This window comes from Copadichromis virginalis, linkage group LG5 (genome assembly GCF_057382275.1).
Source record: "Copadichromis virginalis isolate Kocher_CV1m ecotype Utaka linkage group LG5, C_Virginalis_male_GT1.1, whole genome shotgun sequence".
In the NCBI taxonomy this organism is placed as follows: Eukaryota; Metazoa; Chordata; class Actinopteri; order Cichliformes; family Cichlidae; genus Copadichromis; species Copadichromis virginalis.
The window spans coordinates 24,932,299-24,947,250 of NC_140622.1; the positions used below are offsets into that span (position 1 = coordinate 24,932,299).

At 38.0% G+C, this 14,952-nt stretch overlaps 1 protein-coding gene across 1 annotated transcript; it reads left to right on the forward strand.

The window, feature by feature from the left end:
- The first annotated feature begins 3,277 nt into the window (after positions 1-3,277).
- On the forward strand, positions 3,278-7,802 carry LOC146709801 (taste receptor type 1 member 3-like). The gene is made up of 8 exons (XM_085458061.1): positions 3,278-3,480; positions 3,587-3,887; positions 4,163-4,519; positions 4,617-5,033; positions 5,123-5,321; positions 5,426-5,557; positions 6,213-6,583; positions 6,980-7,802. The coding sequence occupies exons 1-8, from the start codon at positions 3,278-3,280 to the stop codon at positions 7,580-7,582; spliced, it is 2,583 nt and encodes an 860-aa protein (XP_085314187.1). The 3' UTR covers positions 7,583-7,802.
- The last annotated feature ends 7,150 nt before the right edge of the window (positions 7,803-14,952 follow it).

Sequence of the window (14,952 nt, forward strand, 5' to 3'; positions counted from 1 at the left end):
GCAGTGTTTAAATGCTTACATATACACACAGTTACTGTCCCTCCACACATACGACTCGGTTCTGCTTCTATGCCCCAGCTTTGTTTACTTTTTCCCACCGAGGCTTCTAGACTTCTGATTGGCCAACATTTCTGCACGGTTAGGAATCTAGCGCCACCTGCTGCTTTTGCATGTTCATAGCAGCGTTTTCCTTCATTTCTGCCTTTATGTGTGGACGGGATTATTTTTTAAAACGAAAACGGAAAATCTCCGTTTTCAAAAATACCCGTGTACGTGTGGACGTAGCCTCAGTCTCTGACTGGAAGCGCTAATTCGTCATTCGGCTTTTGTCAGACTAAAGTAACTGTTAAAACTGTTTGAAAAGCTAAGCTATACAACAAGGAGAGATTGAGAATTTCCTTTTAGTTCTCAGTTTATTTGATATTGACAAAAGTTAGTCAGTTTTGTCTGTTCTTCTGTAAAACAAACTAAGATTTATTTTTAGAATTAATATTTTGTTTCTAAGTGGAATTGACAATTTAGTCTGTTTCGTTTGTTCTATTTTGAAACTTAAACGCTTTAGCGGCTGCCTTTTGTGTAGTTTGCAATATTTGCCTTTATTTATCTGAAAAAGTCTCATGTTCCTTAAGTACATCTACCCTGTTGAACTTATTATGAGAAATAAATATTTAAATCAAAACAAGCTGCTGATTATTTCACATTTTACTTGTGAGCAACGGCACATTTAAATCTTACAAATATAGTTATTTGGCTTATATCGTGATAGATATCGTTATCGACTGAAATGAAAAAAACATATCGTGATATGAAAAAATCTCATATCGCCCAGCTCTAACTTAGCCTAAACACTTCTCACACTCAAGCTTCCATCTGTATCACTGACCAAGGAAAACTAATTGTCATTATCTATATTAATATTCTCAATATATTTATTAGAAACATATATTTGTGTATTATACTACATTTTGTAATCCCTTCAATGTGTGATATCATGTGACTGCTTATCCATGGCAGTTAGAACACATGCTTCAGTCCACCATCTCTACACAACATTGTAGAGGCGTGTCAACCAAGAAAGCCTCAGTGTTCCCAGTCTCCCTTGGAATGCTCTTGAAGCTCTGCCGGAGGTGTGAGTTGAAGATCTCTCAGACCAGGGCCTCTGCCAGGTGTTCCCAGAGCACCCTCAACCACCCAATGGACTCCAAGAAGGCTGGGTACTCTGAACGTTGTTCAGTGCATAAGCGCAGATGACAGACAGGGCACATTCCCTGACCCAAAGGTGCTGGGAACAAACCCTCTGATTCCAGTGCCTAAGCTGTGCTTCGAGGTGAGCCCGACTATATCTAGCCGGTAACTCTCAACCTTAAGCACTAACCAGGCCTCCTTCCCCACAAGAGAGATAACATTCCATGTCCTAATTGCTAGTTTTGGTAGTCACGCAATGCCCATCTTTCTGTAGGCCCATAGTGTAATTTGAATTCTTGAATGATGTTGTAATAGATATCAGCTTAACAACTAAAATTATGGCTGTGGTGTTCAATGCGTTTAATTATCAAATATTGCTTTTCTGATTTACACCTTTTAATTTCGTACTTGTAAGTAGTTATAAGTTTTCTATGAGATACCTTATGATAAAAAACAATGGCTTGTGTTTTTTCAAACCCCTGTTACCAAAGATTTCCTGTAATAGTAAAAGAAGGCAAAAAAGAAAAAAAACTTCAAAGCTGATTTAAAATGTGTTTAAATGGACATTTAAAAGGAGCTTACTTTGTAAGTCTGCTGAAGGTTTATGCAAATATCTTGGGAGGAAATATTTAATTTGCCTTGTGGATGAGCAACATTGCATGCAAATAAACATACCAAGCCAACAGTGAGGGAAATATATGACATGATATTTCAAAACAATGTGCTTACTAGACCCAGCTCTGGATAGTCACGTTTTCAGGGGTTGAAAAAACTGAAAAGTTAATCAAAAACACTCAAGATACAAGGTTTTGGTTTAATAGCGTCTTAGCAAGGAGGCATAATGGAATTTAATGTGTGAGATTGTTTAAGTGTCATTGTTTGTATGTGGATTGAAGAGGGGATAACCAAAATTCAGAACACTGCAGGCAGAATACTTAACAAAAAGTCCCAGACCTTTTCAAATAAAAGGGGAGCATAACAGACAACATGGCATTGGACACAAGGATGACTGCAGTATGTACACAAACAAGACCGATTAAGGATACAGGATAGCTGGGAGAATGAACCACAGGTGCAGACTAAGAGGAAACTGAAAGGAAGGTAAACTCAACATAAAAGCAACCACCTACCAACTACCTACCATTAAAGTAAAACAGGAAATATGACTGTAAGAAGTCTTACATGAAAACGAAGACGGAGGTAAGGAAGACATAAACACTGAAAGAGGAAAGAAGAGGCAGTCAAACACTGTGGGAAATACACATGAGAATTTGCATAATTATGATGCCCATTGTTCCTTCAGTGGGCTGGTTTCAGTCATTATGCAAATGTACTGTTTATAAGATTGGGGAAACCTGCAGTCAGCTGAGACTGAAGAAGTCAGTTGGATGAGTGACGAAACGTTTCTCCCACTGAAAACGCCACGTCCAGATGAACAGAATCAAACTTTTGGAGATGTACTTCCCCGGATGATTGAGCATGCATCAAGAGATCCATAAAAACCAGAACTCACACAATACAACAGTAAAAAAGTGTAACAGAAAACCTTGAAATAAAAACAGAGTTCAGCAATAGCACAAGAAATAAGTCTCACTTTTAGAATATTAAAGAAATTCAAATAAGAATCCTAAATTTAATAAATACTACCCAAACTCAAATACCACAAGAACTCTAGAATACCAGAATGATTATGAAATCTAAAAAAAAAAAAAAAAGCAAAAATTAAAAAACACTAGAACAGCAGAGAGAATAGAAATCTCTTAATGGGAGCCCTAAAAGTCCAAAGCAACTCAAAACTCAAAGATCCAAACCAGGAATCATGATACTCATGATAGATAATTATTCCAAAGACAAACAAATTTCAAACCACAAACAAATTCTATGAAAATACTCCGGAAAGATGAACACTGCAGACATACACACAAACACACAAAAGTGCAAAGTGAATCTTTTTTCTCAGAAAACCATAGAGGTTTTAAATATGTCTGTGTGAGAACACAGGTGAATTTGCATAAAACCACCTACATGATGCACTGACATAAAAATACGCTGCTGTCATTGCTGTGGCTTCATTCGCTTGCTTATCAGTGTCATGGCTTCATGTTTCGCTCTGCTGGTTTTGTGCTGTTTCTTTACACTGAGCTGCAGTGAGAGTTTGCCTGAATGGGTCAACAACATTTCTACCAGCCTCTTCAGTTTGTCTGGGGACATTATGCTCGGAGGGCTCTTTCCCATTAACGATGTCACCAGCAGCCTCAGTGACATAACAGAGCCCAACCAGATAAGATGTGAAAGGTAAGGATGGTTGTGAACAACCCTTAATAATAACATGAGACTCTAATCGTGTATGCTAACCCTGACTTACCACAATATTTACTGTTTTCTGCTTGTGGGTAAACAGTGTAAATAAGTTTGGACTGGGACTTGCTATAGCCATGAAATACACAGTGGATGAAATCAACGGAAATCAGACTCTCCTCCCTGGCATCAAGTTAGGTTATGAAATCTATGACACTTGCACAAAATCTTTAATTATTATAAACCCTACTCTGTCTTTCCTCAATGAAAAATCCGACCAAGAACTACCTGTGCAGTGTAATTACACCGACTATGAGACCAGTACAGTTGCAGTGATTGGTCCTCTTGGCTCAGAAATGGTGTCAGTCATTGGAAAACTCCTGGGATTCTTTTTGATGCCACAGGTTTGAATACACATACATCTTAAGATTTGCAGCATAGTTTCTATTAATGCAAAGATCTGACAATAAATGTTTCAAATGTAAAAGTAACTCTTACAAGTCGATCAAAGGATTTGTGCCAGGTTATATCACAGAAAAATTAACTTGTTCTTTTATTGCCTGATCTTTAGATAATTGTTTTTTTGTTTTGTTTTTACCTTGAAAATGATATATTAGGTCTTACATGTCAATAGTGATTAGAGTTATCTCTGATTTTCTGTTTTTAATTTTCACACCAGATTAGCTATGGGGCCACCAGTGACAGGTTCAGTGATAAACTTCTCTACCCGTCATTCTTTCGTACGGTGGCCAGTGACAAATGGCAAGTGGATGTCATGATACAGCTAATACAGGAATTTGGCTGGAACTGGGTGGCAATTGTGGGCAGTGATGAGGCATATGGGCAACGAGGTGTGCAGATGTTCACCAAATTGGTAGAAAAAACATCTGTCTGTGTGGCCTATCAGGGCCTGATTCCAGTGTACACTGACCCCGAACCAACAATCAAAACCATCATAAACAATATCCAAATAACCAATGTTGGAGTGGTAGTGGTGTTTTCTCTTCCAGAGCAAAGTGAAATCTTTTTTAGAGAGGTTGGTGAAACAGAGAATTAAAGCAGCTAAGAACTGTATTAATTTCTATTAGTGCATGGAGTTTGTTCAGTACCAGTCAATCGTTTAATTTTTCCAGGTTATCAGGAGTAATTTAACAGCTGTATGGATCGGCACCACAAGCTGGGCCAACGATGCTCGAGTGACTTCCCTGCCCAACATTGAAACAGTTGGCACAATCATTGGATTTGTTGACAAAACAGACACCCTCGGCCTGTTCACCAATTATGCAATGGAGCTCTTCAAGAAACTCAGTGAAGAGCGGGCAAAGACATCCACTCCAACCACAAATCCTGAGAATCCAAACTATCGCTGCCCACAATGCTGGAATTTGTCACTAGACAACATTAGCATAGTGGAAGCACCTGCAGTGCAGACATTAAGTTTCAGTGTGTATGCTGCTGTTTACAGTGTAGCACAGGCACTGCATAACTTGCTAGAATGCAATTCAACTGCCTGTAAGTGGGGATCTGGAAGAAAAATCTATCCCTGGAAGGTGATTTATTTTTTCTAATTTATAGACCGTTGTATTTAAAATCAAGCTTATCAACAATAACAAAATGAGTTAAATTACATTTTTTACAGCTGTCTGAGGCTTTAAGGAACACTTCTGTTAACATAAATGGCACACATATAGAGTTTGACCAATATGGTGACCCGAACATAGGATATGGTGTGATTCAGTGGATCTGGACAAACTCATCTCAAGTGGACTTTAGAAATGTGGGAGAATTTACTGAACAAAAGCTGTTCTTCAATAAGTCCCTCTTTCAGTGGGACACTAATCAGGTAATTTTTGTAACTCAGAAAAATATGTACAACTTATGTAAAAACTTTAATATCCAGGTCACGATCCAGTTTGAGATCTTGGATTTTCTTTTTTACCACAAACTTTGCAGGTTCCCGACTCCACCTGTTCAGCAATGTGTGGCAAAGGCCAGGTCCACAGAGTCAAAGGCGTCTACTCCTGCTGTTTTGACTGTATTGACTGTTTGGCAGGCACCTACCAGGCAAATAAGGGTAATGTGGTAGTCTCAGATATCTGATGTTGCTTATTTGCTTCCTTGTCAAGATATTCAGTGCATCTAGAATCCACAACGGTACGCTTCTTTAATATGTTGCTATGTGACAGCCTTATTCCAGAATGGATTAAATTCATTTTCATTTCAAAATTCAAGATTCTTGCTCATATCTAAGCATATAAATGTCAACAGATTCATTTAAAATAGAATAAAAACAGGTAAACATAAAGAGCCTTTCACTGTCCTAATAAATACAAAATCTACCTGTTGCGCCTGTAAAAATTCACAATTAAAATGCGGCAACTAGTTTTAATCTGTGATAATCACAGAGTTAAAATAGTATTCAGTAGATGTGCAGACATTATATTTGAACCTTTTTTGTGCTGAAAGGAGACCTTCAAGACTCACTGTATTCAGGCAATTAATGCATCTTCTTTGCAGTATTTAGCTAAATCAATGACCTGTAATACTAGATTAAAAACACAAATGAGAAAGTTGTATCATTTTCTTGTCTTTATCTGCAAATCAGCATAATCCATAACATGTCACTGATGTGTGACAGGATCCCTAAATGGTGTGTGTATGTTGTTTGTTTGGTTGGTTGATTTTTCGTTTTTAATGGAACCAAATTTTTTGTGCTTTCTCGGTCATAGACGACACCCAGTGTACTAACTGTCCTTACCGCCAGTGGTCCCAGCATCGCAGCACGAACTGCACTGACCCCATCTTTAAGTTTTTTACCTGGGGCAGTCAGGATGCTGTGATAATGATGCTGGTTGGTACCGTGCTTTTGGTATGTCAGGGGTCAGTGGGTATCGTGTTCCTGATGCACCGAGGAACCCCCCTGGTAACGGCCTCAGGGGGACCCTTGAGTTTTGTGGCTGTGCTCGGCCTGATGGGAGCATGTCTCAGTCTGCTGCTCTTCCTGGGGGAGCCCAGGGATGTGGTCTGCCGTCTTCAGCTGCCCTTCACTTCCATTTTCCAAACTGTCACCCTCTCCGTTATCCTGTCCATCTCACTACAGGTGAGTTAAGAATGGTGAAACACTGCCCCACGATGGCATTGTGCAGAAACTTCAGAATCAGTTACAGAAAAAGCAGATAGAAAGCATGCAGTGCTTTAATTCTTCTCTCAGCTTTCCCGCCTTTTTTAAGTTTGTTTTAAAAAATATTTTGATTATTGCTTATGGCACATCCAATTAGAGACATCGTGTGTAATTAGAGACAGTTTCTATTGTACTTTTAATTTTGTACCTTAATTGCAGCAGTATTCAACTTTGAAGCAAACAGCTGACATGAATGAACTATTGATCTATAAGAATCTCATTTGTTGGTTAAATATGTCTAACTTTATTACATTATTTTAGGCCTTTCCATAAGATCTTACGCATGCTTAGAACCCAACCTTTCTTTTCAAACAGATACTCTATGTGACAGAGTTCCCAGAGATGGCTGCCTCTCATCTGCATTTGTTAAGAGGCCCTGTGAGCTGGCTGTTTGTGCTGATCTGCTGCGCTGTGCAGGCTGGTCTCTGTGGCTGGTTTGTTCAAGAAGGACCTTCGTTGTCTGGATATGTGGCAAATATGACAATAGACTTTGTAGAATCATTCCTCTCGTGTCCTGTTTCACCTTTGATTGTATTTGCCTTAATGCAAGGTTTCAATTATGCAATGGCCCTTGCATCGTTCATGTGCACCTTCATGGCAGTGAAGCCTCTTCATCAGTATAATCTAGCCAGGGACATCACCTTTTCCACCCTGATCTACTGTGTCATTTGGGTGATCTTTATTCCTATCTACGTAGACAACAACAGAGATAATAACAAGAACAGGTCAATTGTCCATGTTTATTTCAGCCTAGCAAGCAACTTTGGACTGCTGGCAGCCTACTACTTTCCAAAATGCTACTTGCTGTTAAGGAAACCTGACTTAAACACACCAAAGTACTTCTGTACCTTCTTAGAGGGCGTCCCACCAACTCAAACAGAAGAGGAGCCACAGCCAAAAGCACAGGAAGGACAATAAACAAACTGTTCATAAAGTAAATGAAAGAATGTGAAAAAAGGACAGCAATAGTTGTGTAATGTATACCATGAGACTGTACTCTACAAAATACACTAGATTAGATATAATAATGATATAATAATCATTGTTTCTCAATCACGCCACAATTATGTAAATTATACACCAAATAGTGTAGAATGAATATATTGCAGGCAGTGTTGGGGAGTAACGGAATACATGTACCGCCATTACGTATTTAGAATACAAAATATGAGTAACTGTATTCCGTTACAGTTACCGTTTAAAAAGGTGGTATTCAGAATACAGTTACTTTGTTGAAATAAATGGATTACACTGCGGTACTTTCCTGTTTCATTTTGTCGCGGGTCAGGACTGTTTGGGTTTTGTTTGACAGCTACGTTCTGTTGTTCCAGGCGGCAGCATTACAGTTGCCATGGTTACAGGGCGACGCTCTCTCTCTCTCTGCGACTGTGTGTTTCCTGGGTGAGAGAGCGCCTTTTCGTTGTTGTTGTTGTTGTTGTTGTGCTAAGCTAACAGGCAGAATGCTACAAGCATAGCTCTAAAGAATGTAGCATCGTGGGCAGTGTAGTCCGTGTTGCAGGGAGAATGGACTGCCATACACGTTATGGGTCTGTGAGCGCGAGAAGGGAGAAAAAGGGGAGTGGAAAGGTAGGAGTTGTCATCGAGGAAAAACGGGAGCTGGAAGCATGTAAATATAATAATAACCACTGCAGCCAAGAAGAGTGCCTGACGAGCCCAGTTGTAAGTAAGCTATTAAGACTCGACTGTACACCGTGTTCGTGTTTTCCTCCGAAAACAATAAGTTCCGTTGGAGCAGCCTTTCAACGCCTCTCTCTGTCTCTCGCCAGAAAAGTTGACCCACACAACAAAGTAAAGCTATTTTTCGGCTACGAGCCGACAGGGACCCCGCCGTATTAGTCAGAGGTCCCTTTACTACAGTTCGGAGTCGCGGACCTTCAGTAATAGTAATAAATCACACAGCAATAGTACATTCACGTTGTTGTAAAAAGCATGATAATATATTAAGTAATCCAAAGTATTCAGAATACGTTACTGTCATTGAGTAACGTAACGGAATACGTTACAGAATACATTTTAGGGCATGTATTCTGTATTCTGTAATGGAATACATTTTAAAAGTAACCTTCCCAACACTGATTGCAGGTGCCAGTTTAGCTCAGTGGGATGAGAAGGCAACCATATGCCGAGTGGCTGCCGGCCCAGGTTTGAATTCAACCTCCCCTTTGCTGCATGTCTTCCCCTCTCTCCCTCAACTTTCCTGTCAATCTTTACTATCCCTATCAAATAAAAATGCCAAAAAGAAGAAGAAGAAGTTATTTTTATTTAGTAACATGCAATCTATAATAGATTATTCGTCTAAGAAATTATTATTTTTCAGGTTCATATTTTGTTTGTGTTGATGTTGGTGACAAAAGTATTTACTGAATTAAAGTAATGCTGTAATTAAACAATGTAGTGTGAAATTTTTACTCTAACATTATTGGTTGTAGTTTAGAAACCTACTATTAGAGATTTAATGGCATTTTGCTTTAGAATAATCTCACTCTCAGTGATCACGTCATGCAGACAGTTTTGCTTCAGAATAATAAACATTAAATTATTTCAATTTTATTATTGTGTCACTGACTAATTTTGGGTTTGACCTTTTATCTGGTAAATCTGGGAGATCGTGGCTTAAGAGTTGGGTGTTTGTCTTGTAATCGGAAGGTTGCCGGTTCGAGCCCCGGCTCGGACAGTCTCGGTCATTGTGTCGATGGCCAGAGGGGCCGATGGCAGCCTCGCTTCTGTCAGTCTGCCCCAGGGCAGCTGTGGCTACACCTGTAGCTGCCTCCACCAGTGTGTGAGAGTGAATGAATAGTGGCATTGTAAAGCGCTTTGAGGGTCCCGAAGAGCGCCATATAAATGCAATCCATTATTATAAATATTGTATTGCAAATTACTGCTGTATAACTCTTTTAGTACTAGAATGTATTGTACACTACTGTACTTGAATTGTATATGGATTCTAAATACATTAAAACAGGAGTCCAAAGTTTTTGACATGCTTTGTACAATAAAACCTGAAGGCTATTTTTGACTAAATGTACTTAGCACACAAATTTACCAATAATTGTAGCATGAATTGTGTGTGTGTGTGTGTGGGGGGGGGGGGGGGGGGTAATTGACTGCTTCCAGGTGCCACAGGCAGGGGAAACAAGCAGGAACCAGAATGAGACTCCGCCTTTGAAATGCTGAAGCAGAATCAGAATTATGCACTCACACGCCCTCATGCACACAAACCGAGAAGAGAAAGAGAGAGCAGAGAGTGGAGAGACAGGAAGACTGACAGTTCATTATGAAATGGCTTTAATGATCTGACCCACTTGAGATCAAATTGGGCTGTATGAGTCCTTGAAGTAATATGACTCCGACACTCCAGCTTAACATTTAAGAACATTTAAGAACCTGCAGCCAGTTAAGTTAAAAGAAAGAATTAAAGAATGTATCAATTCAACAAATTTATTTTTGTTGTTGTTGCTGCTTTTTCATTTTTAACTCAACGCCTTACTGCTTGTCATGATTTTAATAATTCAAATAAACAGTAAGCAGAACAGTAATCACCCTATCACCTCATTTTAGTTTCATTTGAATTCACACTGGCTTTACATGGAAATTAAAGGAGGCATATCGGGTGGCCAGAAAGTTTTTATTGGTATAGATATCAGCTTAACAACTGGAAATATGTCTGTGTTTTTAATGCATTTAATCAGGCACACCAAATATCAATTTTCTCTTTTCAACCCTTTCATACAGTAGTTGTAAGTAGTTATAAGATATTTAAGCGATACATATAGATTTTTTTTAAATGGCTACATGTTTTTCAAACTCCTGTTACTAAAGATTTCCCCAAAAAGATTTTCATATTTATATGAACATGAAAATATTCATATTGTTTGAAAATATGAATCCAAAATATGCAAATATGAACAAAAAAGCTGATCTAAAATGTGTTTAAATTAATATTTAAAAAGAGCTTACTTGCATGCCTGCTGTAGTTTTATGCAAATATCTTGGGAGGAAATATCTAAATTTGCTTTTGTGCATGAGCAACATTACATGCAAATAAACATTCAAAACCATCAGTGAGGTGAATACAAAACATAAAAGTTAAAATGGATAAACATAGATCTTAATACAAATGTATATAATGTATATACGTTTCCCATATATATGTTATCTGCTGAGTTATCTACTAAACAGCTTTAAAGTCATCTCCTTGCATTGCTGACAATTCACAGCTGTACTTTTCAGGTAAGTCTAACAAACCTCAAAAGTCTCTTACCTCAGCGAATGCTTCATTATTTTTAGTAATTTCCTTTTGACTCAAATTTTCTTTGAGACAAAGAATTTTTAGATGTAATGTCCTAAAAATTCTATAAATGTAGAACTTTGTCTCATCTCAATTATTGTAACTCGCTTTTCACACATATCTCTCAGTCTTCTGTAACTTATCTTCAGCTGAACCAGAATGCACAAAAACTAGCGAAATTCATTTAAAGATTGTGTTAATTCATCAATTACTTTAAACCTATACATGGCCAAGCCCTTGTTTACATATCACACCTGAATCCGCTTCTCCGGTCATTTAATGGGGGTCTTTTAACTGTTCCACATTCTTACTTTAACCTCCTAGGTCCTGGCGTCCAAATATGTGGACACCACATTTTGGGTTATTTAGACCAAAATACTAAATTTTGCTCTACAAGGGCCTGATATCCACTTACGAGGACATTATACTGCTACTGTTCTATCAACATTTTAAATGAATATCCTCATATGTGGCTCTCATTCTTCTTAGAAACAAAAATTAGGTTAAAAAAAAAATCTGGTAATTCTTTGTTTTTACATTCATCAGGTCCCAATCAGCCCAAATATCAAAGAGAAATTAAAAATGCATGCCTTGGAAGAGTTCGGGTCTTAGGAGGTTAAATTCAAAAGGGACCACTCTTTTTAGGTTGTTGCACTGAAACTCAGGAAATCTTCTTCAGTCTCTCAGGTTGACTGAATCTGTGTTTTGTTTTAAACAGCTGCTGAAAGCTAATTTTTAAAGATTAGCTATTTGTTAATATTTCACCCAATATTTCAGGTTATAGTTTACATATAATGTAATATGAGTTACGTATGAGCAAATGGATGACTGTATGTTTGACTGTGTGTTTGTAAAATTCATTAATGTATGTTTTATTCAAAGCATTGTACCAGTGCTTTAAAGTGTGCATTAAAATGATTACCATTAATATTGTTATCAATATGATCATTGTCAGGCTGTTGATACTTCTTATGGGTTAACAGATAACAAGGTTTTGGTTTCATATCATCTCAGCAAACAGACACAGCAATTTACTGTACAGGTTCAGCATGGTTAGTGTGTGGATTTTACAGGGGAGGAATCAAATGTGGAATACTGCAGGCAGAATACTAAACAAAAAGTGACCCATTATTGTGGCTGATTGAAGACCTAAACTAAACATAAAACAACAAAACTATCATCCAAAAGCAAAGCGTAATCAGGAAACACATGCAAAGGAGCTCAGAGGACTCATGATGCAGACAAACAATAGACACAAGGATGACTGAAGTATGTACACACAGAAGGCTGATTAGGGATAAAGGACAGCTGGTTGAATGGGACACAAGTGCAGAAATAGAGGAAACTGAATGGAAGCAAAACTCAACCAAAAAGCAACCAATTGTCAAAAATAAAACAAAAGATCCCAAAGACAAAAAACAAAACATGGGTATAACAAGTCTTAAATGTAAAGACAGAGATAAGGGTGAAAGAAGTGACTGCTGAAAGAATTGGCAGTGAAACACTGAGGAAAATACACCTTTGCAAAAAACAAGCTCAAAAGCTAACCTGAAGCTGAATACAGACCAAAGAATCTAAACCAAACACGAGAACAATAAGTCTTTTTCAAAGGCATTAAAACTTCATAAATACTGAACAGGAATTCAAAGACTCGAAGTAACGCTTAAGACAGAGAAAATATCATGAAAACTAAACAGGAATCCAGACCTCCGTGACGACGAGAGCTTCCATAATACAACAATACTAAAGCTCAACAACAAAAACCTTGAAGTAAAAGAACAACCCCAGATTTCTCAACCCCAGCACTGTAGCTAGGCTAACAAACAGTCAGAGGTCTGTTGAGCTGACTATTCGTTTGTATCCATGTTGTACTTCTGAGTCCACTTTACCAATCACTTCCTCCAAACCATCAACGTGTCTTTAAAACGCCATTCCTATCAGACTCCTCAAAGAAGTCCTAACATTAATTAATGCTTCAATCCTAAATGAAATGAATCTATCTATGGTAATGGGTTACGTACCACAGGCCTTTAAGCTGTATTATATAGCTGTATTTAAGCTATATATTTTTTTACAGAGATTAGAACATGCCATGGTTAAAGGTACTGTGTTTCACTGGTTTGAATGATATCTATCTAACTCTCTCCAATTTGTTTATGTAAATGGAGAGTCTTCTTCACACATTAAGATTGATTGTGGAGTTCTACAGGGTTCCATGCTAGGACCAGTTCTATTTAGATTATAGATGCTTCCCTTAGGCAGTATTATTAGAAGGCATTGCAAACATTTTCATTGCTATGCAAATGATACCCAGCTTTATCTATCCATGAAGCCAGATGACTCACATCAATTAGTTAAACATTAAGATCTTGATAAAATTCAGATAAAACCAAGGTTATTGTACTTCGCCTGACTAACCATATTCTTACTCTGGATAGTATTATCTTGTGATTTTGTGCTATATAAATAAAATGTAACTAATCTGAATAAAAGAGAGCGAGAAATCAACCTGACTTTTAGATTAATGAACAAATCAAAACATGAATCCTAAACTTCATAAATACTACTCGAACTCAAATACCACAAGAACCCTAGGGTATCAGAATGATTATGAAATCTAAACAGGAATAAAAAACTTAACCAAAGAATAATCAAAAATACTAGAACAACAGAGAGAATAGAAAACTCTTAACAGGAGTCCAAAGCAACTCAAAACTCAGTGACCAAACCAGGAATCACTACACTCATCATTTTTTTCTCTGGTCCCCTGCCCAATCAGACCAGGAGTGACATGTTTAGCCGCATGTTATCTTAAATTGCTGGCTGTCTGAGTGGTGTCCCAGAAACGATGTGGGCTTCATAGATAATTGGCAAACCTTCTGGAGGAAACCTGGTCTTGTTAGGAGAGACGGCATCCATCCCACTTTGGATGGAGAAGCTCTCATTTCTAAAAATATGGACAAATTTATTAAACCCCCCAAAATATGACTATCCAGAGTTGGGACCAGGAAGCAGAGTTGCAGTCTTACACGCCTCTCTGCAGCTTCTCTCCTCCTGCTACCCCCCCAAAAACCCATCTCCATAGAGACTGTGTCAGCTCCCAAAAAGACAAAAAACAAACTAAAAACCAGCAACAAACAACTTAAACATAAAAAATCACAAAGAAAGAACAATACAGTATCCACATCTGAACCAAAGAGTAAAATAGTGAAATGTGGATTATTAAATATTAGGTCTCTCTCCTCCAAGTCTCTGTTAGTACATGACTTAATAATTGATCAACAAATCGATTTACTCTGCCTTACAGAAACCTGGTTGCAGCAGGATGATTATGTTAGTTTAAATGAATCAACACCCCCGAGTCATTCTAACTACCAGAAACCTCGAAGCACAGGCCGAGGGGGCGGTGTGGCAGCAATTTTTCACACCAGCCTATTAATTAACGGAAGACCAAGACAGACTTTTAATTCATTTGAAAGCCTGATGCTTAACATTGTCCACACCAGCTGTAAAACTCAGAAACCAGTCTTACTTGTTATCATCTATCGTCCACCTGGGCCTTACACAGAGTTTCTGTCTGATTTCTCAGACTTTTTATCTGATTTAGTTCTGAGCTCAGATAAAATAATTATTGTGGGTGATTTTAACATCCATGTAGATGCTAAAAATGACAGCCTCAACATGGCATTTAATCTGTTATTAGACTCAATTGGTTTCTCTCAAAATGTAAAAGAACCCACCCACCCCTTTAATCACACTATAGACCTTGTTTTAACATATGGCATAGAAACTGAACATTTAACAGTGTTTCCTGAAAACCCTCTCCTGTCTGATCATTTCCTGATAACATTTACTTTTACAATAATTGCTTACACAGCAGTGGAGAGTAGACTTTATCAAAGTAGATGTCTTTCTGAAAGCGCTGTAACTAAGTTTAAGAATATAATCCACCCACTGTTATCATCTTCAATGCCCTGTA

Excerpts from the sequence above, each read along its gene's own strand:
- LOC146709801 (XM_085458061.1), top strand. The coding sequence starts at position 3,278 with ATGGCTTCATGTTTCGCTCTGCTGGTTTTGTGCTGTTTCTTTACACTG. Across the intron at positions 3,888-4,162 it reads GATTCTTTTTGATGCCACAG|ATTAGCTATGGGGCCACCAG; the intron begins GTTTGAATACAC and ends TTTTCACACCAG. Across the intron at positions 5,034-5,122 it reads GAAAAATCTATCCCTGGAAG|CTGTCTGAGGCTTTAAGGAA; the intron begins GTGATTTATTTT and ends CATTTTTTACAG.